This window comes from Cucurbita pepo, chromosome LG17 (assembly GCF_002806865.2).
Source record: "Cucurbita pepo subsp. pepo cultivar mu-cu-16 chromosome LG17, ASM280686v2, whole genome shotgun sequence".
Classification (NCBI taxonomy): Eukaryota; Viridiplantae; Streptophyta; class Magnoliopsida; order Cucurbitales; family Cucurbitaceae; genus Cucurbita; species Cucurbita pepo.
In genome coordinates this window covers 6,061,265-6,088,911 of record NC_036654.1, presented here as the reverse complement: position 1 = coordinate 6,088,911, position 27,647 = coordinate 6,061,265, and the positions used below count along the sequence as shown (strand labels likewise).

General features: G+C 38.8%; 5 protein-coding genes and 1 non-coding gene across 9 annotated transcripts; 1 reads left to right on the top strand and 5 right to left on the bottom strand.

The window, feature by feature from the left end:
• Positions 1-1,071: 1,071 nt before the first annotated feature.
• LOC111778215 (endoglucanase 17-like) lies at positions 1,072-3,824 on the bottom strand. The gene is made up of 7 exons (XM_023657909.1): positions 3,548-3,824; positions 3,030-3,437; positions 2,836-2,928; positions 2,604-2,765; positions 2,412-2,523; positions 2,170-2,330; positions 1,072-1,690 (listed from the first exon to the last, which is right to left on the bottom strand). Exons 1-7 carry the CDS (start codon positions 3,770-3,772, stop codon positions 1,358-1,360), a joined length of 1,494 nt encoding a protein of 497 aa, XP_023513677.1. The 5' UTR covers positions 3,773-3,824; the 3' UTR covers positions 1,072-1,357.
• A 2,320-nt stretch (positions 3,825-6,144) lies between these two features.
• On the bottom strand, positions 6,145-6,232 carry TRNAY-GUA. Its single transcript is given in 2 exon segments — positions 6,145-6,180; positions 6,196-6,232. It is a non-coding gene; the product is annotated as a tRNA-Tyr (tRNA).
• A 5,394-nt stretch (positions 6,233-11,626) lies between these two features.
• Positions 11,627-13,756, top strand: LOC111778185 (probable pectinesterase/pectinesterase inhibitor 7). The gene is made up of 3 exons (XM_023657872.1): positions 11,627-12,186; positions 12,319-12,756; positions 12,866-13,756. Exons 1-3 carry the CDS (start codon positions 11,652-11,654, stop codon positions 13,561-13,563), a joined length of 1,671 nt encoding a protein of 556 aa, XP_023513640.1. The 5' UTR covers positions 11,627-11,651; the 3' UTR covers positions 13,564-13,756.
• A 65-nt stretch (positions 13,757-13,821) lies between these two features.
• On the bottom strand, positions 13,822-19,649 carry LOC111778184 (ethylene response sensor 1-like). Of its 2 annotated transcripts, none has more exons than XM_023657870.1 (6): positions 19,480-19,649; positions 17,104-18,027; positions 15,460-15,828; positions 15,123-15,389; positions 14,908-15,035; positions 13,822-14,081 (listed from the first exon to the last, which is right to left on the bottom strand). In XM_023657870.1, the coding sequence occupies exons 1-6, from the start codon at positions 19,531-19,533 to the stop codon at positions 13,844-13,846; spliced, it is 1,980 nt and encodes a 659-aa protein (XP_023513638.1). In that variant the 5' UTR covers positions 19,534-19,649; the 3' UTR covers positions 13,822-13,843. The 2 variants fall into 2 exon arrangements, with proteins under 2 accessions (XP_023513638.1, XP_023513639.1); XM_023657871.1 differs by having other exon boundaries at positions 19,139-19,542.
• Positions 19,650-20,097: 448 nt separating this feature from the next.
• LOC111778636 (nicotinamide adenine dinucleotide transporter 1, chloroplastic-like) lies at positions 20,098-23,167 on the bottom strand. Its single transcript, XM_023658569.1, has 9 exons — positions 23,030-23,167; positions 22,730-22,813; positions 22,540-22,646; positions 22,201-22,249; positions 21,983-22,092; positions 21,064-21,158; positions 20,874-20,962; positions 20,705-20,799; positions 20,098-20,576 (listed from the first exon to the last, which is right to left on the bottom strand). The coding sequence occupies exons 1-9, from the start codon at positions 23,097-23,099 to the stop codon at positions 20,340-20,342; spliced, it is 936 nt and encodes a 311-aa protein (XP_023514337.1). The 5' UTR covers positions 23,100-23,167; the 3' UTR covers positions 20,098-20,339.
• A 190-nt stretch (positions 23,168-23,357) lies between these two features.
• Positions 23,358-27,238, bottom strand: LOC111778635 (L10-interacting MYB domain-containing protein). 3 transcript variants are annotated; one of them, XM_023658566.1, is made up of 6 exons: positions 27,097-27,238; positions 26,220-26,556; positions 26,021-26,114; positions 25,452-25,945; positions 23,845-24,398; positions 23,358-23,486 (listed from the first exon to the last, which is right to left on the bottom strand). In XM_023658566.1, exons 2-6 carry the CDS (start codon positions 26,553-26,555, stop codon positions 23,384-23,386), a joined length of 1,581 nt encoding a protein of 526 aa, XP_023514334.1. In that variant the 5' UTR covers position 26,556; positions 27,097-27,238; the 3' UTR covers positions 23,358-23,383. The 3 variants fall into 3 exon arrangements, with proteins under 3 accessions (XP_023514334.1, XP_023514335.1, XP_023514336.1); XM_023658567.1 differs by lacking the exon at positions 27,097-27,238 and adding an exon at positions 26,813-27,089; XM_023658568.1 differs by lacking the exon at positions 27,097-27,238 and having other exon boundaries at positions 26,021-26,136; positions 26,220-26,378.
• Positions 27,239-27,647: the final 409 nt, after the last annotated feature.

Here is a 27,647-nt window from a genome sequence, read left to right as displayed (position 1 = left end):
TGGGTAGGAGTGAATTCCGTCTTGCACCCCACGTCCCCAGCCATTCACCCAGTCTTACCCCTGAAATGGGAGGCCTGTTGAGTCGGCGAACTAGAGCCACTCTCACCCATGCAAATCTAAGGATAATTCCGAATAAACAGGAGTTCATGGTTAGCTCAGGATTAAAACCGAGTTACCTAGGTTATCGAATGAAAAGAAAATCAGTCTCAACAGTAAACGACTTTATAAAGTGAGAGTGGTTTTCTTCATGGTCCGATCTTATGCAATACTCATTGCATAGGACGCCCCCACTCACATGTCTCCACATGCACAATTTAGTGATCGCATTGTTTATATCATATACAAAAGTGGGCCGCATCCATAGTGTCCCCAGAATAAGGTACTCAGCCTTATCCTTATACTATAGATCATTTTGACTATATACTTGAACTTGATCCACTCTTATGTCTCTACATATAGTTCAAGTAGTCATACTATAGCCAGAGTGTTCTTAGTTTATTGGATTTAGATTAATGATCGTAAAGTTCACTTTATTCAATAACAATTTTTTCTGAATAAACAACAATAATAACTTTATTGAAAATAGAATATATCTTTGTTTACAAACTATGAGTTTTAGGACATAAAACCCAACATCTTCTTTAATTAATACTAAGAAATTTTATTCCCTTTTAGTTTATTATTAATTGGGAAGTGAAATTGTAACGAAACGAGGAGAAATAAATCCACGAGCCAACTTAAACATCCAAGTAATTGATCGTTCAAATAGTTTCACGTTCGTAGATTCTTAAACCGTTCGTTTCAAACAACGAAGTGTCAAGATAGTTTAAGAAGTTTACACACAACATGAGAATTGATACATGGACGATTCCCAATTGAAGTCAGTCGTGTGGAAACCTCTCACTAGCATACGGGTTTTAAGACGATGAGACTACAGTTATACATCGCAAAACAAAACAGACAATATTTACTAACAGTAGACTTGGGTTTTTGAGCTGTTACAATCGATAGTAACATTTAAAGAAAAAAGACAAAATCATGATAGGTCTGAACAAGTAACGAGGACGATAATAATAATAATAACGTTACGCTTTCATTCCATTTTATGATCTAAGTAAAAATCAAACATATCATACCTACGAAACTTTGCTCGTAAAACGTTTCCTTATAAACTCTTACATCATCATTTGACTCGAGAACCCGAAAAAAAAAACATCGAAATCCACCACTCCCCAACCAAGTCAATAATGTATAGGGCAAAGCCTTTCCCTTTTAGCCATGTGCCCTCACGTTTTTTCTTCATTAATAATAGTAATCATGTGGGGTACCCCTCCCTTAGTTTAGAGGGAGAGTGCCCTTAGAGCTGGCCAAAAGAGTGAGCCAGATAAGCCAGTGACCCTACAAGAGGTGCATTCATATACGTGGCGGGCTCAGACTGCTCGTAATCCGACCGTTGATCTGGGAACCTGTCGTTCTTATCGGGCCCACCCACCACTGCACCAATCAGCAAGTTTGGATTTGGTGCGGCCGAGCTCATCACACTGAACCCTGCCGTGCATTGGATCTTCCCTGGATGGGATGCAATCGACGGCAGTGATGATCCCCTGTGATGGATCCTTTTAGGGTACCTTGCCCCATACCCCACCATGTAGGACATCTTTTGTGGGTTATCCCCTAGAAGATAGTCCACCTACACCACCCAAATATACAACATTAATAATTTGCACGGTCCTCAAGGACTCCCACGTCTACTAATTAAGGGGTTGATCATAAATTTATAAATAAGGAATAACGTCTACATTGGCACGAGACTTATTGGAAAACCAAAAATAAAGTCATAAGAGTTAAGGCTCAAAGTGGACAATATCTATAACGGGCCAAGCCAACAACCAGTAGATTGTCCTCTTTGAAATTTCCTTTTCGAGGTTCTCCTTAGAGGTCTTAAAATGCGTGTACTAGGGGAGATTTCCACACCCTTATATATTGTTCTTCTTTGGACTTTCCCTTTTGAGCTTCTCCTCAAAGTTTTTAAAACGCGTCTCGGGAGAGGTTTCCACACCCTTATAAAGAATGTTTCATTCTCCTTTCTGACCGATGTGGCGTCTTATAATATCATACCATTATGGAGGTTTGTGATTCCTAACAAATGAGAGCGGGTTTTCGAGGTACCTGCTTTTTAGCGATGGCACGGAGGGTTTTCGGGGTGATGGTCGTGCCGCAGTTCACCACGGTGCGGGCGGAGGTCAAGTACTTGGCGTAAGTTAAGAGTAGGAATGAAGTTGATGTAACATATTGCATGTTGCTATCATTCATTTTGAACAGCAACCCACCTGTCCAAACACACTAAAGTTCAAAACTTTGTTCAAATTTTCACAAAAAAAGTAGCCGTTAAGAAATTGAACAGAACCAACCAGGAGTGTATTTGGTTGAGGAAAATGAAGCTCCGGGAATTAGAGAGCATATGAAATTATCAGCATGCCCTTTATAATCATGAAGAGATTGCATCTTTTGCACCAAAAATGCCTATAAAAAACCACGAACAACGTTGTTCATTATCATAATATCATACCATTGAAGAGATATAAAGAGGGTGTTTTTCGAACCTTCGAGAGAAGGATTCGGGCTCCCGCGTGCTTGTTATCCCAACCGAACGTGTTATCGAACTCCCCGGCGCCGAGAGTCTGTCCATTGACTTGAATGTAATTGAGATATTTGGGGTTTTTGGTGGCTCTCTGAAGCCAAGCAGCTCCCCATAGAAGCTCATCCTGCAAACCCAAGCAGCTCCCCATTAAATGCTCTGTTTTTGAGTAAAAAACAGAGTTTTTGTAGCTTTACCTGATATCCAGAGAAGGAACAGTAAAATGGGCACACATATTTTTTCAAACCAGTGCTGTAAGATCCTCTATACTTATCAGCAAACTCAAAAACCTGCAAAGAAAATGGGAGAATTTTGAAATTGAATCAAAATGCTCTGTTTCAATCTTGTTTACTCTGTTTCTAAAGCTATAAAGGTCAGTCTTTTAGCTTACTCTCATGGCCCTTCTGACCAGAAGCTTTGAGTAATTAGGATCACTCCGTCGGAATACCAGCGATGCGGCGGCAAGAGCAGCGGCGGTCTCGGCGGCGACCTCTGTTCCGGGGTTGTTCTTGTCCACCTTGAAAACACTTCGGGGAGTGTCCATGTCCTCTGGCCTCTCCCAACAGGCATGGTCCTTGTTCGCATCGCCGACCTGAACGTAAATGGTGTCGGGATGAACGGTGGCTTTGAGGAGATAATCAGTGGCCCAATAAATGGCTTGTTTAGCATTTTGAAGCTCCCCTTTCATCAACCCACCGAACTCAAGAACACTCCATGAAAGCATGGTGGTGGTGAACGCCATCGGAAACCCAAATTTCACATTGTCGCCGGCATCGTAGTAACCGCCGACTAAATCGACCTACATTTCCATAAAACCAGTTAAATCCAACCAAAACCCACTTCATAAATTCACATTTTGAGTTGAAATAAAGAATCAAAACTCAAAGAACAAACCAAATCGGGAAATACCTTCATGGCAGCGCCGTCAGAGAGGCCGGAGTTGCGCCGCCAAGTCATCCTCTGATTGGGCGGGAGCCTGCCGGATCTCTGGCCTTCAAAGAAGAGGATGGATTTGGTGAGAGCGTCTCGGTAGTTATGGTGGGCAGAATGGGGATGGCGGTGAGTAGGGAAGCCATTGTTGCAGGGGAAGAAACAGAGGAAGAGGATGAAAAACAGAGGTCCGAGGGCAGCCATTGATGAAGAAGCTCTTGAAGGAAAGGGCTTTGGAGCAGCTTTCTGTGTTGCTGATGAGTACGTTTATAAAGGAAAAATTGGGGAAATTTCAATAATGATTAAAGCCATAAGCTTTTGAAATTCTTGTTTAATTGAAACCAAATGAGGGCATTTATGAGTATGTGACAAGACTTGTGACATTCTTTGTCGGAATAAATGAAGAGTACATGAATGAATCGATATCATACAAATGAGTACGATTCTAACAATAAGATGACTAAGAAATTATTATATCAGGAGAGTGCACATTTCTTCTCGATCACTTACCAATGAACATTTTTTTTCAGTAGCTCAATCATAAGAACTCAACAATAAAGTATGTTTTGCTTGAAATAATTTTAGTGGAAATTATGGAATTTAATTTAGATAAAAGATAATATTAAGTTGAATGATTTAAAAGGATAAGTTAAAATAAAGCAAAGAAAAAAACAACAAAATATGGCTATGAAAAAAAACATGTTTTTTTTAATTATTAATGTTGTTATTATTATTATTGGACCAATCAGAAATTTGCGTCCAAAACGTTCTCGAGCAACGCATAATTAATATAATATTATATTATTTGGAGTTGCCCAATTTTTAGGAAATAGTTATTTATTTATTTAATTAATTTGGTTCTGAAAAAGCTGTTATTGGCAGCGGGGATGAGACAGTCAAAGAATAATAAAAAAACAATGGGAAAATCAAAATTAAAAAAAAATGCTAAATTTATAAATAAATAAATAAAAATACTATGTTAACTGTGCATGTGTCTCCAATTTTTTAAATATTAAAAAAATTTAAAAAGAATTTAAAACATTTAACTATTAATTTATATTTCACAATGTTCTTAAATTTTTATAAAATTTCAAAAATATCTTTAAATTATTTTAAAATAAAAAATAATAAAAATTTCTTAGGTAAGGTTCATGGATTTATTCAAAATCAGATCACCATTTACCCGAAATAATAAAATTCATACTTCCTGATACTGTATTTGGAGCAGTTGTTCGAATCCCTTTTATGATATGCAACTGAAATAAGTTGTTGCAAATGGGGAAAGGGGCGGTTTGAATGTGGGGTTGTTCTTATTTTACCCAAAGGATTTGAATTTCCCCGATTGTATTTCTCTCGAGATTAAAGAAAATATGGGCAATCTGTCTTGTCAGAGCTGTCATCCCACTAAAAAATATTCTTGTGATAGGCCCGTTCTTGGTTAGAAATATAGTGAATCATCTTTCCTATTCTTTCCCTCAACTCTGCGACTAAGACTTAAAATATCCCATATACGTAGGCGGGAACAGGGGAAGGGGTCAGATTTATCCCGACGGGAGTAAGAGTAATAATAATGTTTATAATAACTTATTAAAGTATTATACTATGGATCAAAAGGTTGCATATGACATCTGAATAAAAGAGGAGGCAGACATTAATGAAATAATATTACATTTGAATAAGAGCAATTCTAAAGATAAGATAATTAAGAAAACCTTAAAACGATTGAAAGTGCATCTTCCTTTTCGATGACTCAATCATAAAACTTATAATTAAGCGTGTTTGACCTGGAGTAATTTTATGTTGAGTGACGTTTAGAAAATTTCTTATAATGCATGTGAGTGATGACAAAAAAAATGCTGAAATGACCTATATTGGTCTGTGGCGATTGTTTTGAGTCTTAAAAGATCATGTCGTAAGGGATGTACAGAAACATGGGGCGTTTTGGAAAAGTGGATGTTTGATTGAAAAGATAGGTAGGCCCAAATTAAAATATTGAGCAATCATCAATTCTCTTCCATTTGCACATGCAAACCTAAAGGATTCATGTTCTTGTGTTTTTTTTTTTTTTTTTTTTTTTTNTCTACTTTCTCTATTATACACATGAAATGAAGATAGGGTTCACATTCTTCCATATGCAACTTTTTCAATGAAATAATCGAAGAAACTAAACCTATCATTTGCCTTTCTCGAGCCTTTCTAGAGTACAATTGAGTTGGGTCGATTAGAATTTGTCAAAATTATTCTTATATCCACATATTAATTGTGAATATTAATTTTTTTTTTAATCGATCTATTACTTATTATTTAAGTTTGTTTTGTAATATTAGATCATAAAATTACGTTACAAACTTTAGTGATATGATTCAGACATAAATTTATTGTTTTTGTAGTTTAATAATATGATAAAATGATACATTTTTGTTATATAAACATTAAATATCAATTTGGACAATTAATCCATAAAAATAATTATATATATATAACATCTCATCTAACATCCATTGGTCAACATGCGTGTCTTTAGTTATGTCATTAAGTTGTTAAAAATGTCTTGTTAAAAAATAAATAAAAAGATTTCCGACCTGCCGGATTCGAACCAGCGACCTAAGGATCAAGCTGCAATCACACTACAGTCCTCCGCTCTACCAACTGAGCTAAGGTCGGTTTGTGTTGTACTTGTGATTAAAATTTTATTTCTATTAATATGTTTCCCTCAAAATACATGAAAAATAAAACTACTTATTAATAACTCTTAAAGTGTCATTTTCATATAAAAAATATAATAAATACATATCAATAAGAAAATGAGAAGGTTGTTAATGAAAAAAAAAAAAAATTGGGCCGTGAGATTAGTCCAAGATATATGCAAGTTGACTTCAAACGTTTTAATTAGTATCAAAGCCCAACAATAACAACTAAAAGCGTTGAAGGTTCAACCCTAAACTCAATAAATCACTTGAATATTGTTAGAAATCACGACTCTCTACAATGGTATGATATTGTCCACTTTGAGCATAAGCTCTCGTGGCTTTGCTTTGGACTTTCCCAAAAGGCCTCGTACCAATGGAGATAGTATTCCTCACTTGGACTCACTCTCAATAATCCTCGACAAATATCCCTTGCGCAGTGTACTAGCAGTTTTGGTTTTAGCCGTTCTAATTAACCATCCACAACCTAAATACTAAAATCGAACCGAACCAAACCAAGTTGAATTGGACCGAACTATGAAAGGTAGTGAAGGACGATGGTTGCGTAGGGTGTGCGAACTATGAGAGACGTCAAAGGACAACCGGCGGTGCGTGCGGTGGTGGTGGGACGCCGGAAAAAGATTGGAAGAAGGAGGGAGAAAGAGGTTGGAAATTGTGTTGGATTGAGATTTTAAAATATATTTGATTAAAAAAAAGCGATTAAATTTAATTTTGTCGGTTGAATTTGAATTACCATTTGGAAGAAAATATTGATTTAAAATATAAAAAAGAAAATTCTTTGCATCACCGTCACAGCTTTGACTATTGAGTTCAAATCCCGTTGGAGCTTGCAAAGTTGGTAAAGCCACACGCAATACAACACCATTATGGACCCATTTCTATTTAGTGGTACGATATTGTCCACCTTAAGGATAACTAACTCCTACGGCTTTGTTTTGGACTTTCCCAAAAAGACTTTATATTAATGGAGATGTGTTCATTACTTATAAACTCATGATCAACCTCTTAATTAGCCGATGTGGGACTCATCTCCCAACGATTCTCAATATGAACCGAGACCATATTTAAATGAGAGACATCCTTAAGATATAATTTTGCACCTTCCTTTTTGGTGGCGTAATTATAGAAACTTTATAATTAAACGTGTTTTTTTTTAAGCAATTCTATGTCGGGTAACCTCTTAGGATGACTCATATTAGTTTGTGAGTGATAATATCAATTGTCAAGTCAAACACCATTTGTTAGAAAAATACATGCACATCAACTAAGCTATGAATATGAATGAAAATAAATGAAAGTCGAGCTCAACTCTCTTATCAATAGATCTCCCTTTATCTCTATCATACATCTGTCTTACAATTTGAATCAAGGAGAAGTTCGGGACGAAACCAAAGTAGCTGTATGGTGGCTTGTGTTGTACCCTCGAGATGAATCACCGAGATCTACCAATATCAATACGAACGAGTTGACGTTATTGGACAGATCTTGGAAGAGATTTGTGAGATTTGTTAAAAATTCTTAATTCCTCGATGATTGAACCATCACGTCCCTTTGTTTCCCTTCACACTCACAATTCCACTCGCATCTTTCTTCCTTATTTGTAGCAAATTGTCTTTTGGAATCATTTTTTGGATTTTACTAAATAAGAAAAACAAAACGCCTCTATTTATAATTATTACCAAAATCATATAATTATTATAATTATAAATTATTTGCTAAATAATCATGTTAGTTGAACACGATCCACTTTGAGCATCAGCTCTCATGACTTTGCTTTGAGTTTCCCCAAAATCCCTCACACCAATGGAGAGAGTATTCTTTGATATAAACACATGATCATTCTCTAACCCCTCAATCGAGGCTCGACTCCTTTGGAGTCTTAATCATTTTTTACTATGCCTTCGAGGAGCGTTGACTCCTTTTTCTTTTGGAGTCCTTTGTTTGACATTTGAGGGTTTACTAACCTTCAAGGAGCGTTGACTCCTTTCTCTTTTGGAGTTCTTTGTTTGACATTTGAGGGTTTACCAATCTATTGGCATGACCAAGTTTAGGGCATGGCTCTGATACCATGTTAGACGAACATGACTTTCCACAATGGTATGATATTGTCCACTTTTAGCATAAGCTCTCATGACTTTCGTTTTGGGGAAGCCCAAAGCAAAGCCATGAGAGCTCATGCTCAAAGTGGACAATATCATACCATTGTGGAGAGTCCCCAAAGCAAAGCCATGAGAGCTTATGCTCAAAGTGGACAATATCGTACCATTGTGGAGAGTCGTGTTCGTCTAACAAATCAAACCCATAATATATATATATATATATTTTGTAATTTTGAAACAATTTCTAATTTATGTTATTAATTAATAAATGTGTTTCAACAATTATTAGGAATATGATATTGAAATTAATTAGAGTAGAATTTCAATCATTATTAAGTTATTATTGTTATTTTTTTCAAGTTCTTTTTATTATAATTATTATTTTTGTTTTTAAAATGAGTTAAAATAAGTCTAATTTCATTAATTTTAAAACCTTCCCTTTTTAATATTTATAATTTCGTCAAACTTCACCTAATTAATTATTTTCATTATTATTATTTAACAATAGTACCAATATTAAATATACCTAATATAGATATTTCATATTTAGTTAGTTATGTTAATACATAATGATTGAAATTCAGAGTTTAAAAAAAATAATAATAATGGGTTTTAATTTAGTATTTGTGAAAAAATTAGAAAAAAAATATAAATTTCAAAATTCAAAATATACCATTTTAAAATATATTTTTTATCGTAATTCGAACATAATTTATTGATTGGAGTATCGATTTCTCACTTATAAGTCATATGTTCATATCTCGCGTCTCTGATATAAATAATATAATTTTATATTAAAAAATAATAGCTCTCGAGAAAATATCCACGTAATTTTGCAGAACATGCAAGCACCTTTTTTTGGACTACATTAAGTATGTAAACCTAATACCACCGAGACTTTATTAATTAATATTTGCATGGAGTTGACTATGTCAAAAGTTTTTTTTTTAAATAAATTAATTTAATTACTAGACGCGGTTTTGTACACTCCAAGTCAACCATGTTATGGAATTCCAAGTCAACCATATTATTTTTTTCATAATATTTGTCACGCTCCATTATTTTAATTTATATATTAATTTCTGAAAATAGAGATTAAAAAAGGAATTTTATTAAATGAAATAAAATGATTATACAATGTTAGGTGCATTATTCATTAAACGATAATAACATATTCTTAATCAAATTATGTGACACAAACTTATATTTATAAGGTATAAAATATTGGAATGGATTAAATTTATAATTTATCTTAAATTAAATTAAATGTTATAAAACAATTTATTAAGAATTTAAACTTAATTGTGAATAAATGAATAATTAGAAAAGTGGGTCGCGTGAACTACACGTGGTCGGGTTCCGCGTCGAGTAATTTACATGTATTACACGCAATACCCTTAACGGCCTTTTTTTTTTTTCTCGCTTTATTATTATTATTATTATTTCAATAACTAAACCAACTTCGGACGTGACATTCCAACTTTTTTTAACCAATTATTTTTTCTCTGGTGCTTTAATAATTGTGTTTTTTACACATTTAATTTCGGTTATTGTAAAAAAAAAAAAAAAAAAAAAAACTAAATGATTTAAATAGGCGTTTATTTAGGTAATGACTGTGACTAAATGCTAAACATTTTGACTAGATTGGACACAGATTAAAGATATTTTTATCGATCACAATAGTCATTAATAGCATTGTATGAGACAAAAACATATCACCACGTGTCAAGTCGAAGAACGTTCGTGTAACAGTCTAAGTCCACCATCAGCAGATATAGAAGAACGAAACATTTCTTATAAGGGTGTGAAAACTCGTTCCTTAACGTAAAAGAAATTAAAAAAACCGAGGGAAAAAGGGAAGAATATTGTCACATCGAATTTTGTTGTTCCCCTTTGTTTGTTTGTCTTTTTTTTTTTTAATAAGAAAAAATTAATTAAAATTAATTTTTTTTATAAGATATAAAGCATAAAAGGGTTGGTGGTTTGGGTATGATTCAATTTCCATTATTAAAATTTTATTAATATTATTTGAAAAATATTTCTTATTTCTTGTTGGATCTCTCATATTTTTTTAATAAAATAATAATAATAAATAAATAAATAAAAAGACGTGTGGGTTTTATTTTTATTTTTATTTTTATTTTTTATAATTTAAAATTAGTTTATAAATGAAAGATTATTAGATTAAAATTAAAAGAATACGTATAAGGAAACAAGATCCCATACCGATTGCATTGGATAAGGGAATTATAATTTGAGAAACAAACTAAATACTAAATTGATTTTGTTAAAAATAAATAAATAAAATAAAATAAAATAAAAACATCTGCCGGACAGCTTGCAAATCTTGTCACCTTTTCCCCTTTCTTATTTGTCCGTAATATCAACGCGCTATTTTGACTTTCTCCTTCTCATTTATTAATTTGTCATCTCAAGCATTTGAACTAATCTGAGTGTGAGATCTCATACCGATTGAAGAGGGGAACGAAACATTTTCTTATAAGGGTGTGAATATCTCTCCCTAATAGACGTGTTTTAGAAACTGTGAGGTTGACGACGATATGTAATATGCTAAAGCGGACAATATCTGCTAACAGTAGCAAAACCAAACACCGAGCTATGTGCTAGCAAGAACGTTGGGAGATCCCATATCAGTTGATAAGGGTGTAGAAATCTCTCCGTACTAGACATATTTTAAAATAACAAGGCTGATAGCAATACGTAATAGGTCAAAGCGGACAATATCTACTAACAGTGGGCTCGAATTGTTACAAATGATATTAGAGCCAAACACCAAGCGGTGTGCCAGTTGTTAGATGAATACGACTCTCCACAATGGTATGATATTGTCTACTTTGAGCGTAAGCTCTCATGGAAATAGTATTCTTTACTTACAAATCCTTGATCATTCCCTAAATTAGCGGATGTGGGACTTTCATGGCGGATTGTGAGATGCTACATTAATTGGAGAGTGAAACGAAGCATTATTTATAAAAGTGAATAAATCTCTCCACACTAGACACGTTTTAAAATCACGAGACTGATGACGATACGTAACGAGTCAAAGTAGACAATATCTTCAAGCATATTACGAGGAGGACCGTAATAACATGTCGTGTCAATATCTAATTAAGTGGAAGTTTTAGTGCTTTTGTCAAAAGACAACGTACACACCAACAAACATTGAGTTTGATAGTTTTAAGAAAAACCAACCTCCCTTCTCCTCCTATAAATTGCACACAAATCCCAAATCCCAAACCACCACTTCTCTCTCCAATGGCGGCCACCACATTCTCCTCTCTCATCCTCCTCTCCCTCTACATAACCACCGCTCAAATTCCCCTCTCCGCCGCCTCCGCCTCCGTCTGCACCTCCACCCCCGACCCCTCCTACTGCAAATCCACCCTCCCCAACCAAACCGGCAATGTGTATTCATACGGCCGCTCATCTTTCAGAAAATCCCTCTCATCCTCGCAAAAGTTTCTCCGGCTAGTCAAAAAGTACCTCCGGTCACGGTCGTCGTTGACGGTCCCCGCCGTCCGAGCACTGGAGGACTGCCAGCTGTTAGCGGGACTGAATATTGATTACTTAACGACGTCGTTCCGGACGGTGAATACGACGAGTTCAAAGCTGTCGGAGATGAAGGCGGACGACGTACAGAGCTTGTTGAGTGCGATATTGACGAACCAGCAGACGTGTTTGGATGGGCTCAAGGCGACGGCGGGTTCGTGGTCCGTCAAAAATGGCCTTGCCCTCCCACTTGCCTCTGACACCAAGCTGTACTCTATGTCCTTGGCTTTATTTACCAAAGGTTTATATTTATATATATATATATATATATTCTAATTAATAATAATTAATAAGTTATTAAAATTAAATATAATTCAAAATAATATATATATATATATATATATTTTTTTTTTAATTTATTGATTTCCGGTAGGTTGGGTTCCGAAGAAGAAGAAACGGTCGACATGGACGGCGGCCGGGAGTCAGGGCGGGTTTAGAAACGGTCGGATGTCACTCAAAATGTCGAGCAGAGCGAAAGCGATTTACGAGATGGCGACGCGCCGGAATCTGCTGCAGACTGAAGGCGGCGGCGACGACCAGATTTCGATTAGAGACATCGTCATTGTCAGCCAAGACGGCAGCGGGAATTTCACGACAATTAACGAAGCGATTGCGGCGGCGCCGAATAACTCTGCTCCGACCGACGGCTATTTCTTGATCTTTGTGTCGGTCGGAGTTTACGAGGAATACGTGTCGATTGCGAAGAATAAACGGTATTTGATGATGATCGGAGATGGTATTAATCAGACCGTTATCACTGGTAATCGGAGCGTCGTTGACGGCTGGACCACTTTCAATTCCGCCACGTTTGGTTAGTGTTTAATTAATTAGTTGAATTTTCAATTTGGTTATTAATTAATTTTAAATGTCTTAAAATAGATTTTTAATTTTTAATTTTTTTTTTTTATTTTTTTTACCAGCGGTGGTGGGACCCGGATTTGTGGCGGTCAACATGACGTTCAGAAACACCGCCGGAGCAATAAAGCACCAAGCCGTCGCCGTCCGTAACGGCGCCGACTTATCCACTTTCTACCTCTGCAGCTTCGAAGGCTACCAAGACACCTTATACACTCACTCCCTCCGCCAATTTTACCGCGACTGCGACATCTACGGCACTGTCGACTTCATCTTCGGCAACGCCGCCGTGGTTTTCCAGAACTGCAACATCTACCCTCGTCTTCCTATGGCGAACCAGTTCAACGCCATCACTGCTCAAGGCCGGACCGACCCAAATCAGAACACCGGAACCTCCATCCATAACTGCCGGATCACCGCCGCTGACGACCTCGCGAACAACACCGGCGTCACTGTGAAAACGTTCCTCGGACGACCGTGGAAGGAATATTCAAGGACGGTGTATTTGCAGAGCTTCATGGATGAGCTAATTAATCCGGCGGGGTGGAGGGCTTGGGATAAGGATTTTGCTTTGAACACTTCGTATTATGCGGAATTTGGGAATTTTGGGCCGGGATCTAACACGTCGGAGAGGGTGAATTGGCTGGGATTTCATTTGATTAATGATACTGATGCTGGGAATTTCACGGCGGCGAACTTTGTCTTGGCGGATGATTGGCTGCCGCAGACCGGCGTTCCGTACACCAGCGGCTTGACGGAGTAGGAAACAGGAAGAATTTGTTATATATATATATATAATGATATTCCAAGGGCTAAATGTATAGCTTGGGATGATGATCGATTCTTTTGTACGGTGATTGACTTTAAATTTTTAGAATAAAAATACCACAAACTGTTCATCTTCAAGAATTGTAGGGTACATTTGTTATACTAAACATTATGGCTGCAAATTCAACGACCTTGTGTTTTCTTCTCAAATGAATGATCCATGTTATTCGGGAAGCAACTGCGCAGCAGCCGGTGCTCGGAATGTGCATCGAAGTTCAGAGACTTCTTTGATATCGTGAACTGGAAAAGGCGACTTGATCGGTTTCTCTGAAGATTGGTCTGTGTCCATGGAGATCTGCACTTCTGTGATTTACAACGGAGGCGACTCGCTTGATTGATAAGTCATTTGGATTAGCATTGCAGATCCCGAGTTTGACGATGAACACGCCTGTCGTACCTTTTTCGGGGCCATCGCTCTCGATCCATATGTGACCTCCCATGAGATTTGCAAACCTGAATCCAACAACCCATGTGAAAATAGATCAAGAAAAACTAGCACGTAAGTCAACTCATGATTCAAGAGATTGGATAGCTTATAAGAGAAAATAGTTGTGAATCCCACATCGGTTGAAAGGAGAACGAAGCATCTTTTATAAGGGTGTGGAAACTACTCCCTAGACGCGTTTTAAAACTTTGATGGAAAACCCGAAAGGAAAAGCCTGAAGAGGATAATATCTGCTAGCGGTGGGCTTGAATTGTTATAAATGGTATAAGAACCAGACACCGGGAGATGTGACCGCGAATAGAAGGGAACGAGTGCCAACGAGGACGCTGGGCCCTAAAGGGAGTGAATTATGAGATCCCACGTCGGTTGGGGAGGACAACGAAATATCTTTTATAAGGGTGTGGAAACCTCTCACTAGCAGACGCGTTTTATAAACCTTTAAGGGAAGCCCGAAAGGGAAAACTTAAAGAGACAATATCTACTAGCGGTGGGCTTGGACGGTTACAAATGGTATCAGAGCCAGACATCGGGCGATATACCAACGGGGAGAAAGAAACGAGTGCCAACGAGAATAAGGAATGAGTGCCAACAAGGATGTTGGGCCCTGAAGGGGGGGTGGCGGGGGTGGATTATGAGATCCCACATCGGTTGGGGAGGAGAACGAAACATTCTTTACAAGTGTGTAGAAACCTCTCTCTAGCATACACATTTTAAAAACCTTGAGGGGAAGCCTACAAGAAAAAGCTTAAAGAGGACAATATCTGCTAACGGTGGGCTTGAGAGTTGTTACAGTAGTATTTTTAAATTTTGTATGTTGGGTGATCCGAGGCATACCGTTTACAAAGAGCCAATCCGAGTCCAACCCCACCATTTGTTCGGCTAGATCGTGATCGAAGTTGAGTGAATCTGGTAAACAGATGAGGAATGTCTTGGGGAAGAACACCACATCCTGAATCTTTAACCTGAGAAGCAGAAAGAACAGAACAAAATGATTTAGAACAATGAATGAATATGTTCCTCATAATTCAACCATATCAGATGATATCAACCTGAACTCGGAGGTAGAAATGGCGGTCGGACTGCATCGGATAGAACTCGGGAGCGCGCCAATCTCTCAGAGACTCAAGTTTTGCAACAGATGCTATGATTGAAACATGACCTTCCTTAGTAAACTTCACCCCATTACCGACGATGTTCAAGATGATTTGCATAAGTCGCTTCTCGTCGCCAACGGCACAGACGGGCAAATCCGAGGCCAACATCAACGCCATCGACAGCTTCTTAACCGAAGCAATGGGCTTGATAAGATCCATTGCCTGCAGTTCAAGCTTCATGATGTTAGAACAAGATCTAATGATTGAGACAACCTCGGACTTCAAAACTCACCTCTTTGAAAATAGCATGGAGGTTGAATGATCTTATGTTCAATGCCAAACTACCATCTTCGAGTCTAGAAAGGTCCAAGACATCATTAATCAGTGTGGCTAGAAGATTACTACTCTTAAGTATTGTTTCTATCATCACTCTTTGTTCTGGACTCAGCTCGGTCTCCAAAAGTAGGGACGAAAGAGCGATTGTTGCATGCATTGGCGTCCTCATTTCATGGTTCATGACAGCCAAGAAGTCGTTACGAGCGTGAACCGCCATCTCTGCTTCTCTTCGAGCTAAATCCAATGCTACATTTTGGTCCACGAGCTGATCGCGGGCGTGCATAGACTCTTCGAGAATTGCAGCATGTGAAAGAGCTACAGCTACCTATATGGATTTCAAATTCCTGATGGGTGATTAGTACAAGGAAACATGAAGACAAGACAGGAAACAAAAGGAATGTGTGTGTGTGTGTGTGTGTGTTTGTGTGGTGCAAACCAGACAATTTTGTCTGAATCTTGAAGACAAGTGATATATGACATGACTTACAAAGTGAAGCATGTTCAATTGCCAAAATCAAAATGTAGAGAGTTGCTCCTATCACTTTTTGTATGGATTGAAGAATAACCAACAAACATGACATTTTTCGTGTAATAACCCATGCTCACCGCTAGTAGATATTATCCGGTTTAGTTCATTACGTATCGTCGTCAGCCTCACGGTTTTAAAACGTGTTTACTAGGGAGAGGTTTCCACACCCTTATAAGGAATGCTTCGTTCCCCTCTCCAATCGATGTGGGATCTCACAATCCACCCCCCTTGAGGGCCAGCGTCGTCACTGACACTACCCGGTGTATGGCTCCGATACTATTTGTAACAGTCCAAGTCCACCGCTAATAGATATAGTCCGTAGCCCGTTACGTATTGTCGTCAGCCTCAAGGTTTTGAAACGCGTCTACTAGAGAGAGGTTTCTACACCCTTATAAGGAATGCTTCGTTCCCCTCACCAACTGATGTGGGATCTCACAATCCACCCCTCTTTGGGGCTAGCTTCCTCGCTGGTACCGTCCGATATATGACTCTGATACTATTTGTAACAGCCCAAGCCCACCGCTAGTAGATATTGTCCGTTTTAGCCCATTACATATCATCATCAGCCTTACAATTTAAAACGCGTCTACTAGGGAGAGGTTTCCACACCCTTATAAGGAATGCTTTGTTCCCCTCTCCAACCGATGTGGGATCTCACAATCTACCCTCTTGGGGACTAGCGTCCTCGTTGGTACTGCCTGGTGTATGACTCTGATACTATTTGTAACAACCCAAGCCTACCGCTAGTAGATATTGTCCTTTTAGCCCGTTACATATCGTCATCAGCCTCACGATTTTAAAACGCGTCTACTAGGGAGAGGTTTCCACACCCTTATAAGGAATGTTTCGTTTCCCTCAGTTGGGTATCCGTGTCCTAAGTGTCGTAAGTGTCACATGGGTATTCGTGTTCATCAGCTGCTAACATCCTATCCTAAAATTGGACCTAATTCATACAGTTCATTAGAACTCCAGATAACCAATTGCTCATGAACTTAACTAACATAAGTTATGCAAAACATGCCAGTTAAGGGGCAGTGTACAGATGCAGTAGAACAATAAATCACACAAAACCTGGTCTGCGACGACGTCGACAAGTTCCAACTCATGATCTCGCCATTTCCGAGCGCTACCAGTAGGAAGAATCAAAACCATTATAGCATAGCTCCTGGAAGAGCCATCAGGCCAATTGTTCATTTGAAAATTTGAAAGGTTCAAGACAGGAACTCGCACAGCAACAACTTCAGGTGCCAAATATGGAGTCCTGACCTTAGCCAATTGGCAGTTGTAGGGAACACGAATGGCTCGATTACTCTTAAAAACATCATTCACAACAGGAAGGTTTATAGGAATATGAGCTCCCACTGGTATCTGATAGTTCAAGGCATGTGAAAGCTGTAGACTTATGCCAGCCCTTGATGGCATCCACAGAGCACATTCCTCAAGCCCCAACGTTTTTCCCAGCTCGACAAGCGTTGTTTTCAATATCGTATCTCGATCGAGCGTGCTTCTTATTTCATGAGTAAGCATTCTAACATGCCTTCCAGTTTCTTCTTGAGTAAGAATAAGTCCCATTTCCCTGTCAAGTTCTTCAGCCTTGTTCTTAAGGATCAATTCTCGAGTTTTGACACTCAAAAGATCAGGAATAATATGAACAAGCATCAATGCGGTCGAGCACGAAACAATAGCACAAGCAACTTTTGCAATAGTCATCGCCATGGCCACCGTCTTCGAGTGCGTCGAAAACGTCCAAAGGTTGATGAAGTGTGTTGCTCCACAGAGAACAATGAAAGCACCAAATTGCATAAGCACCCATCTGTAAGGAAAGAATGCAGACTTTTGCACAAAATATATGAGCTCCAATGGGATAGAGAAATAAGCTAATGCGATTAGCGCATCTGAGATATACTGATATTTCACTAGAAGTTCATCGGGAGGCCACTGGGTGTCAATGCAATCACAAGACTCCATCATAAGATAACCTTCTAAAGGATTTGGCTGAAAATATGAAAAGAACAGATGATATTAAAGAGTTGTAAGAAACATATCAACTCAGATTATAGCATTCCATGAATTCAGGAAGCACCAATGTTTTGTGTTCTTAGAGATGTTGATGCCCTCAGGTGCACCCATAAATGATCATTTGAAAATGCAACCAAAACCAAAAACTGTAACGGCTTAAACCCATCGCTAGCAGATATTGTCCTCTTTGGACTTTCCCTTTCAAGTTTCCCCTCAAGGTTAGAGAGAGAGGTTTCTACACCCTTATGAGAAATGTTTCATTTTCCTCCCCAACCGATGTGGGATCTCACAATCCACCCTCCTTCGGGCCAAGCGTCCTCGCTGGCACTCATTCTCTTATCCAATCGATGTGGGCCCCTCCAGTCCACCTCCCTTTGAAGCCCGGTGCCCTTGTTGGCACACCGCCTCATGTCCACCCCCTTCGAGGCTCAACGTCCTCGCTAACACATCACTCGGTGTCTGACTCTCATACCATTTGTAATAACCCAAGCTCACCACTAAAAAACATTGTCCTCTTTGGGATTTCCCTTTTGGGCTTCCCCTAAGGTTTTTAAAACACGTCTGCTAGAGAGAGGTTTTCACACTCTTATAAAGAATGTTTTGTTTTCCTCCCCAACCGATGTGGGATATCACAATCCTCGCTGGCACTCGTTTCCTTATCCAATCGATGTGGGATCCCCCAATCCACCCCTTTTTGGAGCCCAGTGCCTTTGCTGACACACCACCTTGTATCCACCTCCTTCGAGACTCAGTCTTCTCGTTAACACATCGCCCAGTGTCTAGCTCTGATACCATTTGTGACAGCCCAAGCTAACTGCTAGCAGATATTGTCCTCTTTGGACTTTCTCTTTCATGCTTCCTCTCAAGGTTTTTAAAACGCGTCAGCTAGAAAGAGGTTTCCACACCCTTATAAAGAATGTTTCGTTCTCCTCCCCAACCTACGTGGGATCTCAGAATAACTGTAATCCACCCCAGATTCTTTTTATAAATAAAAAGTTCATGAGGCTCTTAAACCAAAATCCAACAAGATCCAAGGAGTAGTAGATTAATCAGAAGCAATGAGCAAAAAAATGTTTCCACAACTTACTATTTCCCGTTCCTTCAAACTCTCAGCTTATGAACATACAAATGCTTACAGTAACTTGAATCAAGCTCTTGCTGTTCCACCACTCTCATCCATTGAACTTCAGTAGTTCCATTACTACCTCCCAAATTAAATGCCAATTTCATATACATAAACAACAGACGACAACTACTTTTATGACCCATTTGCAAAAGGGAAGCAAAAACAATAAAACAGCAGCAAAAAGGAGATCAAATCAAATCAAGCATAACAACAAAGAAAAAGGAAATGGGTTGGAAGAGTCTCGTGGATTAAACGAACAAACATGAAGAAGAACAAGAAGAATAGGAAATGAATGATCATACCGAGTTAAAAAGAAGGGTCGAAGCGAGGAAAGTGAGGGAGGGCAAAGCTTCCATGTGAAGAAGGTTTGGGAAGATGGGAAGGCAGAGAGTTAATGGTGAAGAGCAGAGGAGACACTGAAAGGCAAAAGAGAGAGGCCTGTGGGCATCACGGACGAAAAGGAGATACGGACGGACAACCGCACGTACGGTGCCTCCTCACCCAAAACGTATGATATTACCTTCCCTTTTCTTGTTTGTATTCACAAGAAAAATGAATATTAACATAATATGTTAGCCATTCTTTAACCCTAAATTTGAAGTTTGATTCAAAAACTTTACATAACTCAATCCAATTTGTGTTCATTCATAGAGTTTAATTAAGAATTGACAACTCATTCACTATCGAGATTGAATTAGTTGGCTGATTGGATGTTTTGAAAAAAGTTTTGAGAATGTAATTATCGGATCGGTTCATACAAAAGTTGGTATTAGTTGGGAAACATGGTGGGCGCTTTCATTTGCTATCAATCCTTGAAACATCATTCACTACTAACTTTCAAATCTGCCTTTAAGAATGATAATTAATCTCTTATCTAATCGGCTAATGGATGGATACCGAACATGTTCAACATCGTACAATTATGATCGAGAAGTTGCCATTTTGTGATAACTTGGTGCACACATCGTCGTCGTTAATGGACAATAGTAACTAGAGGAAATGAGCATGGTAAGAGATATTAGTTAAACCCATAGCTTATAATGTTATAGTGAGTGAGAGACTGGTTGCTTCTCAACAAAAAGGACATTCCATGTTGAAGCTTTACTGAGACAGTAATGGCAATATTAGTGTGTCCCCAAAGAATTGTGAACATTACCCGTCTTCATAATGTGTGTTGGTGTGGATCAGAAGGAAATAAGTTGAGAAGAGAACGGTGGATCATTTCAAAGCTGGTAAATGTGATGGCAGCTGCAGGCGTCGTCCTAAGAAGGTTGGCTGCGCACCCTCGATAGAAACCGGGGAGACCATCTTGCTGAAACACTTTCTTTACGCAATCGGTTACGCCCGAATAACGCTTCTCGGAGTGGAACCCTTGTTCCTGAAGCCTGGAACGTACAACCTGCAAGAAAGATTGCAATGTCACGGCAGGATCTTGGATGTTTCAAACCCAGATGAGTTCATCTCAATCAGAAAAGTATATGTTCTTGATCTGGATAATGTGCAGGAGAAAAGGAGAAAAGATCCCACCTCATGTGGATAAGTCAATGTGGACGCGAATATCTTGGAGACAGATGAGGCGACTGCAACGTCACGTGCGGAGAGTTTATCCGTCGTCGTATTATCTACGATATCACAATGTAAGTTTAGTACTAGCTTTTCCCTGAAGGAGATATCAAATGGGTTATCAAATAGTTACCTCTGCTAGCCAAATAGCCTTTTATTTTCTCATATGTCGGAAACTGGATCGCGACGTGACTAACACCAGCCAGAGCAGGCACAAGACCACTGTGGAACACCAGTGTTACAGCTGAGCTAATGATCATTATAGTCGTTTTCTCCATATAAGATACATAGATCAGATGGAAACATGATAAGAAATAGGGAACCTGTACAATCCACGGATGCCTTCTTCATAGGCTATTCTCTTCAAGGCAGAAACTGTGTTTCTATACGGTAGGACACCAGATTTCATTCCCTGCGTCTAGTCCAAGTAGTCATAACTGGTCGAGTTAGTTTTTACCAAACGAACCCGATTCATTTGAAATAGCTAATAAAAGCAAACAGTATGCAGAAGTAACCGTCCAAGCCCACTGCTAGCATATATTGTTCTCTTTAAGCTTTCTCTCAAGGTTTTTAAAATGCGTATGTTAGGGAGAGGTTTCCACACCCTTATAAAGAATGTTTCGTTCTCCTCCCCAACCGATATGAGATCTCACAGTCCACCCCCCTTCAGGGCGCCTTGTTGGCATTCGTTCCTCTCTCGAATCGACGTGGGATCTCACAATCCACCTCCCTTTGGGACTCAGCGTCCTCACTAGCACTCGTTCCTATCTCCAATCGAGATGGGATCTCACATAAGCTCACATTAGGCATAATAGAAAAGAAATGTTAACAAAACTCATGCAACAATTCAATGGACACCTCAGTTCTCTTTGTTTCACCCCCCATGCCTCTCAATCCACAAAGACGAATCCTACGTAACAATTTGGAGGAATGCCAGCTAAGCATTTATTAGATCGGTTCGGATTTACTTCTTTCAAGCGCTATGATGTCTTTCGGTCCTTACAAAACGCAATAACTGCTCCTTATACAACATGTTCAAGGGGCAAGGATTGAACAACTCTCTCATGATGAGTTTAATCTTTTTCGATACCATCCCTTTGATAAGAGAACCGCTTCGGATAAGGAAACTACAAGATTTCGGTAAGCTATCTTTCAGATTTCTCAATGGCTAAGGGCCTAAAGCTTATTAATAATTTTTTTTAACATAAAAATTAATTAAGAATATGAGCTTGAAATCCTCACCTGAAGTCTGGTCTTAACAACCCATAGAGGATTAGTTGCAATAGCTGTAGCAGCCCCAGCACCAGAAGCAGCCAACATATTAGCACCTATTGAAAGCTGATGCCTTTCATCTGCACATATACCATGGAAATAGATACAGAACGCATACCATGTGAATATCGATGCAAAATGATAAACGTCATTAATTGAAAGAAACGAAAGTAAATGATCAAACTAACCATCAGAGCCAAGAAAGCATTTAAGCTGTTCATAGATTGTGAAATAAACCTGCCAATGGAAAATATTGGTTAATATGAAAGATGTTGTAGAGGGGAACGAAACATTCTTTATAAGGGTGTGGAAACCTCTCCCTAGCAGACACGTTTCAAAACCTTGAGGGGAAGCCCGAAAGGGGAAAGCCCAAAGAAGACAATATCGAGGTAGTATTCGTTTGAAGGTTTACTACACTGATAAGGAGGTAATGCAAACACAGCAGACAGACAACATTGAAGCAGCTAATATTGTTTTAAAATCCAAGTTTCAAGAGATTTTGGATATAAACAAGATTCAGGACTTACAGCCCAGTTAGGAAGTAGTGCAAGCACAGTAGGTGAGAGTCCTCTATACATTCCACGCAGCCCCTCCGCATGAGCAATTTGTTTCAGACTACCAAGTATGAGACTCCCTGTACAGATAAAACAGAACAAATTCATTAAAAATGCATCACAAGTCATCAATGCACGATAACTAAGACAATTATGGTCATACCTTTTCCAATGTTTGGCAGTCCATGAACCTGAAATCTAGTCTTGATAACATCCAAAGGGCACACAAACGTAGCAGCAAGAACTCCTACAACAGAATCCAGAATCCAGAATCCAGTTCAAAAGTTCTCTCAAGCCAAGAATCAAATGCTTAATCATCTAACAAACTAGGTGATAGTGTATTCAAGAAGTATGAATCTCAAGCAACAACTAAATCTTCCAGTTTCATATCCCACAAAATTTACACCCAAATATAGATAAGCATCTCAATCGAAAAGAAAAATAATCAAAGGGATGCAAATACCAGCAGCGGCACCAGCTCCAGCATTACAGAGAAGAGCCCTCGGAGTAGGGGAATGAGAATCGGTAGCCATGGCAGTATTTAATCAAATACCCAGAAGAATAAACAGTGATTTGAGCGCAAAAATCACCAAAATAACCCTCTTTCGAGAGGCGGATCTCGGAAAACCAGAGTCGCATGGCCAGAACAAGAAGAGAGGAAAGTCAAGTCGATTGGTACGGGCACTCTTGTATTCGTTAAAGAGAAGGAAAGTAATCGGAAACTGAGAAGAAATAGAAGTGGATATACATACGAAACTGAGGGATATTCATTCGTGGATCAGAAATTGCGAGAGATTAAACAAAAAGAGGAACAAATTTATGGGGGCCCTCTGGTTTCTTCGCTAATCTCGTTGTCGTCGTTCAGCCGAAAAAACCTCACCCGGTTGCGGCCCGACGAGACGACTCGCCGCAAATGGGTCCTGAAATGAAATCTGATTTCAGCCATTCAATTCCATTTTGGTCTCTAAGTATCACACATATTAAATTCTTTTTATATATGCTTTCGTGTTATTTTATTTTATTATTGTATTTAGGGAATTATATCTATTTGTTTGTATAAACTAAATCAACCGAAAGAGATGAACACAATTGACTGACCATTGCATAATTCCAACAAACACCAAAAATCTTTTATTTAATCTAAGCATTTGTGGTGTACACTTAAACTTCACGCTCAAAAATCTAATATTATACATAACATTTCAAAATTTTCCAGCAAGTCCTCGCTCTCTATAAGAAAATAAATGAAGTATAAAAGAAGGAACTAAAAGAACTTACGCCCCCTCGGGTCGAAGTTTTCGTATCAACCACTTTCGTCGTAATTTGACATCCAACGCGATAAACGTTTTTGCCTTCTTTTCATCCTCAAGGAGATCACAAGCATCCAATACAAGGTCCTCATCCATGTTTGGCAATGCTTGGATAGCTTCAATTACTGTCTCAATCGAGATGGAACTCGAGTTATCGTCGTTTTTCTTCTTGTCTGATAAGGAAGAAACGAAGCTTGCCATCTCTCGAAGGGCACTCGCCATGCTCTCATCTTCACCTCTTAGCTTCTTGTTATGATCAAAACTAGACATGCTTTCTAATTCCCTCTTGTTCTTTGGACCTAAATGTGTTGATTCCTTCTCGCTTGCTTGTTCTTCACTTGAAACTGATGTAATAGGAGACTGGAAACCTATTGAAAGTTTTCCGTCCTCGGCGTCGTGGTGCTGCTCTATACCTTGTCCTGGAGAGCACTCTCTTTCGTCAAAACTCGGATCGCAGATCACACACAGATCCTTATAATATGGCACTGGCCGTGTCATGAATTGTCGAGCGTCTGTATGTGCCTACCATTCAGCAACAAAACTAGTTAAGAACTATGCTAATATTCTAAACAGCACAAAATACTGAATTTGTGTCCACTTTTATAACTATTACACCATATCATAATGACACATGACTTTAGAACGAATTCTCCCACAACTATAGTTAAAAGACCTTACTTATGCTGAATGTGTAACGGCCCAAGTCCACCGCTAACCGATACTGTCCTCTTTGAGCTTTCTCTCAAGGTTTTAAAACGCGTCTGCTAGGGAGAGGTTTTCTCACTCTTATAAAAAATGTTTTATTCTCCTCTCCAACCGATGTGGAATCTCACAATCCACCCCCTTCAGGGCCCAGCATCCTCGATTGGAGAAATCGAAACCTCTACCGAGTGGATTGCGAGATCCCACATCGGTTGGGGAGGAGAACGAAGCATTCTTTATAAGGGTGTGGAAACCTCTCTCTAGCATATGCGTTTTAAAAACCTTAAGTGGAAGCCCAGGAGGGAAAGCCTAAAGAGGACAATATCTGCTAGTGGTGGGCTTGGATCGGGCGATGTGCCAGTGAGGAGGCTGAGCCTCGAAGGGGGGTGGACACAAGGCGGTGTGCCAGCAAGAACGTTGAGTCCCGAAGGGGGTGGATTGGGGGGTCTCACATCGACTAGAGAAGATAACGAGTGCCAACGAGGACGCTGGACCTCGAAACGGGTAGATTATGAGATCTCACATCGGTTGGGGAGGAGAACGAAACAAAATATTCTTTATAAGGGTGTGGAAGCCTCCCCTAGCAGATGCATTTTAAAAACCTTGAGGAGAAGCCCAAAACGAAAAGCCTAAAGAGAATAATATCTGCTAGTGGCTTGAGCCGATGCCGGCTGTTTTTGGTGAAAACTAATCTAAATAATATGATTACCTTCAAAACCCCACAACAGTTCTTTTATGATCAAATTCAATGAGCAAAAGTTCAGTATGATCAACTGCAGCCGACATGTTCATGTGCAAATCTATGAACAACAAACAACAAAGTCCGCAGGCAAACAAAAATAGAATTGTTGAGCTAATGTGTAGTTTGCTTACCTTGATATAGTCTTGCCAAATGTAATCGTCAGCGGTAATCATTTGACGTGTCTCGTCCCAGAGAAATCCGTCCAAGTCTAATAGATTCTTTATGACATTATACTGCCTCCTCAGAGTTTTATACCTATTCTTCAATACATCCACATCATAATTGAAACCAAACTTAGCATTGAATGATGCAATCATCTCAGCCCACGAGTGTTTCCGAAAAATCCCATCTATTTGGTTGCCTTTCTGCACTTGCTCCAACATAAGGTCTATGAAGAATCTGTCCATAGGAGGCTGCCAATACGTTCGGGAACGAGAAATGGCTGTGGTTGCTGTAGTTGACATTTGTGGTAGCTCATCAACATCTCCAGACACAGAGATTTTATAGTCTTCACCGATCATGATTCCATTAAGTGCTTCAACATCTCCCTCACTGGCTGTCCCCAGCGGCTTCGTATACATCGTCTCATTATCACCTGAATGAGACGACTCCTGCGAATAGATCCCTGATGACCCATAATTAACAAACAGAACAACAAGATAATTGCGTGCTATAATATTGTCAAAGTAAAGATGATTACCTTTTTGTCCGACTGTCGCGCCTCCATATATTATACACAGATCATTGTAATATGGGATGCTCTTAATTCTAAAAGATCGTGCCTCGGGGTGTTCCTGTGAACATGATATATAAATTCTTCGAACTTTAGGTAAGAAAGAAGAAAACAAAATAAAGAAATATAGAAATGCTTTCTACAAATTTGCTGAATTCATCAAAACCTTAACATATTCATCCCAGACATGATTCTCAGCAGTCACCATTTGCCGCACTTCGTCCCAGCTGAAACCCCTCTGATCAAGGAGATTCTTCACAGCTTTGAACAGATTCCTCAACGTTTTATGTCGATTCTTCAAAACATCCTTTTCATACTCGAATTTGAATTTTGCATTGAACAGAGAGATCATAAATCTCCACGCTCGTTTACTGAACAAATGCTCGTCAAATCTGTTCCCTTTGTTAACTTGTTCCAACATAAGGTCTATGAAATATCTATCCATTTCAGGCGTCCAAACTGTTCTAAGCCGATCGTTACTATTCCGTGTCTGGACACCCATCCTGCTATCATTGTAGCAAGGCATCAGTCTAATGTACATAACTCAAACAATGATCTACTTGCAATTACAATTACTCACATTCAAACAGTATCTTTAAGCATATTGGTTCTAAAATAACTTCAATAGTAATAAGTTTTTCCATAACAATTTGATATTGGTTCTACACTCAAACTCACAAAGAACTGGTATATTACTTCTGATTTAGAGTGGGAAATAGTAAAGGATACAGCAAAAAATTTACACTGGACTGTTCATACTTATGTTTCCCATAAATTCCTCAAAATCATTGAAATCTCCTTCGAACAGAGCAATCCAAGAGGAAGCCAGTCCACAAGGGTAAATAACTCGATTATGCAACTTCAAAGCTCCATGGAAGAGCAGAGAAAGAATCAAAAAGTCATGCCATCATTCCAATACTCGAAGGAAAGCAAAATCGAAAACAGAATTCAATTGACTTCAATCGAAGACATAAATGAACAAGCAAAATCAAACAATCTAACAGCGAAGATGGATTTTGTTGATGGAATGAATCGAAACGCACCTTGAGAGTGAGAGCCGAGGATGGAGCTTCGGTAAGTGTTGGAGAGGAATGGGAATTTTGGGGATGAGATTTTCCTGGATAAGCCGATGGGAAACTGGTTTGTGGATTTCGGGAAAACCCTAGCTGGAGTAAGATTTTGACCCGGGTTAGAACTGGCCCCAACCGGATTTTGTAAACCGGGATAGGATTGCCCTCATCTCCACTAGATTCTACGCTTCTGCTTGAATCCAACCACTTTTATTTGTTTATTTATTTATGAGATATTACATCATAAATACAACTTTTTTTTGTTTTTTTGTTTTTTTTTGTTTTTTTTTTATTGTCGCATTTCACTCTTAGTATCCTCGAGGTCTTGAGTTCATGCATAGTTCATAATTGAACGTTACTTGCAAAATGTGTATCATGTACGATCTTAGTTTTTGATGAAAGAGATTGTTTCTTGAAAACAATGTATATCGTGACACAACAATGCTAAAGGATAAATCTCTCTTTCACGCTTGCTTCGAATCCTTCTCCTCTTCAATTTCTGGCCCCATATTCTGAGTGAGCCA

Bases quoted from the DNA above. Each gene is read 5' to 3' on its own strand.
- LOC111778215 (XM_023657909.1), bottom strand. From the start codon at position 3,772: ATGGCTGCCCTCGGACCTCTGTTTTTCATCCTCTTCCTCTGTTTCTTC. The intron at 2,929-3,029 runs GTAAGCTAAAAG...TTTTCTTTGCAG, and splicing joins TGGTCAGAAGGGCCATGAGA to GTTTTTGAGTTTGCTGATAA. The intron at 2,524-2,603 runs GTTCGAAAAACA...GGTTTTTTATAG, and splicing joins CCCGAATCCTTCTCTCGAAG to GCATTTTTGGTGCAAAAGAT.
- LOC111778185 (XM_023657872.1), top strand. From the start codon at position 11,652: ATGGCGGCCACCACATTCTCCTCTCTCATCCTCCTCTCCCTCTACATA. The intron at 12,187-12,318 runs GTTTATATTTAT...GATTTCCGGTAG, and splicing joins CTTGGCTTTATTTACCAAAG to GTTGGGTTCCGAAGAAGAAG. The intron at 12,757-12,865 runs GTTAGTGTTTAA...TTTTTTTACCAG, and splicing joins TTTCAATTCCGCCACGTTTG to CGGTGGTGGGACCCGGATTT.
- LOC111778184 (XM_023657870.1), bottom strand. From the start codon at position 19,533: ATGGAAGCTTTGCCCTCCCTCACTTTCCTCGCTTCGACCCTTCTTTTT. The intron at 18,028-19,479 runs GTATGATCATTC...TCATATTTTCAG, and splicing joins CGACCCTTCTTTTTAACTCG to CCAAATCCTTTAGAAGGTTA. The intron at 15,390-15,459 runs GTGAGTTTTGAA...CTTGAACTGCAG, and splicing joins TCCATGCTATTTTCAAAGAG to GCAATGGATCTTATCAAGCC.
- LOC111778636 (XM_023658569.1), bottom strand. From the start codon at position 23,099: ATGGCTACCGATTCTCATTCCCCTACTCCGAGGGCTCTTCTCTGTAAT. The intron at 21,159-21,982 runs GTGAGGATTTCA...TACTTGGACTAG, and splicing joins TTGTTAAGACCAGACTTCAG to ACGCAGGGAATGAAATCTGG. The intron at 20,577-20,704 runs GTGGGATCTTTT...TCTTTCTTGCAG, and splicing joins CATTGACTTATCCACATGAG to GTTGTACGTTCCAGGCTTCA.
- LOC111778635 (XM_023658566.1), bottom strand. From the start codon at position 26,555: ATGGGTGTCCAGACACGGAATAGTAACGATCGGCTTAGAACAGTTTGG. The intron at 25,946-26,020 runs GTAATCATCTTT...ATGGGTCATCAG, and splicing joins CGCGACAGTCGGACAAAAAG to GGATCTATTCGCAGGAGTCG. The intron at 23,487-23,844 runs GTAAGTTCTTTT...ATTTCATTTCAG, and splicing joins AAACTTCGACCCGAGGGGGC to GACCCATTTGCGGCGAGTCG.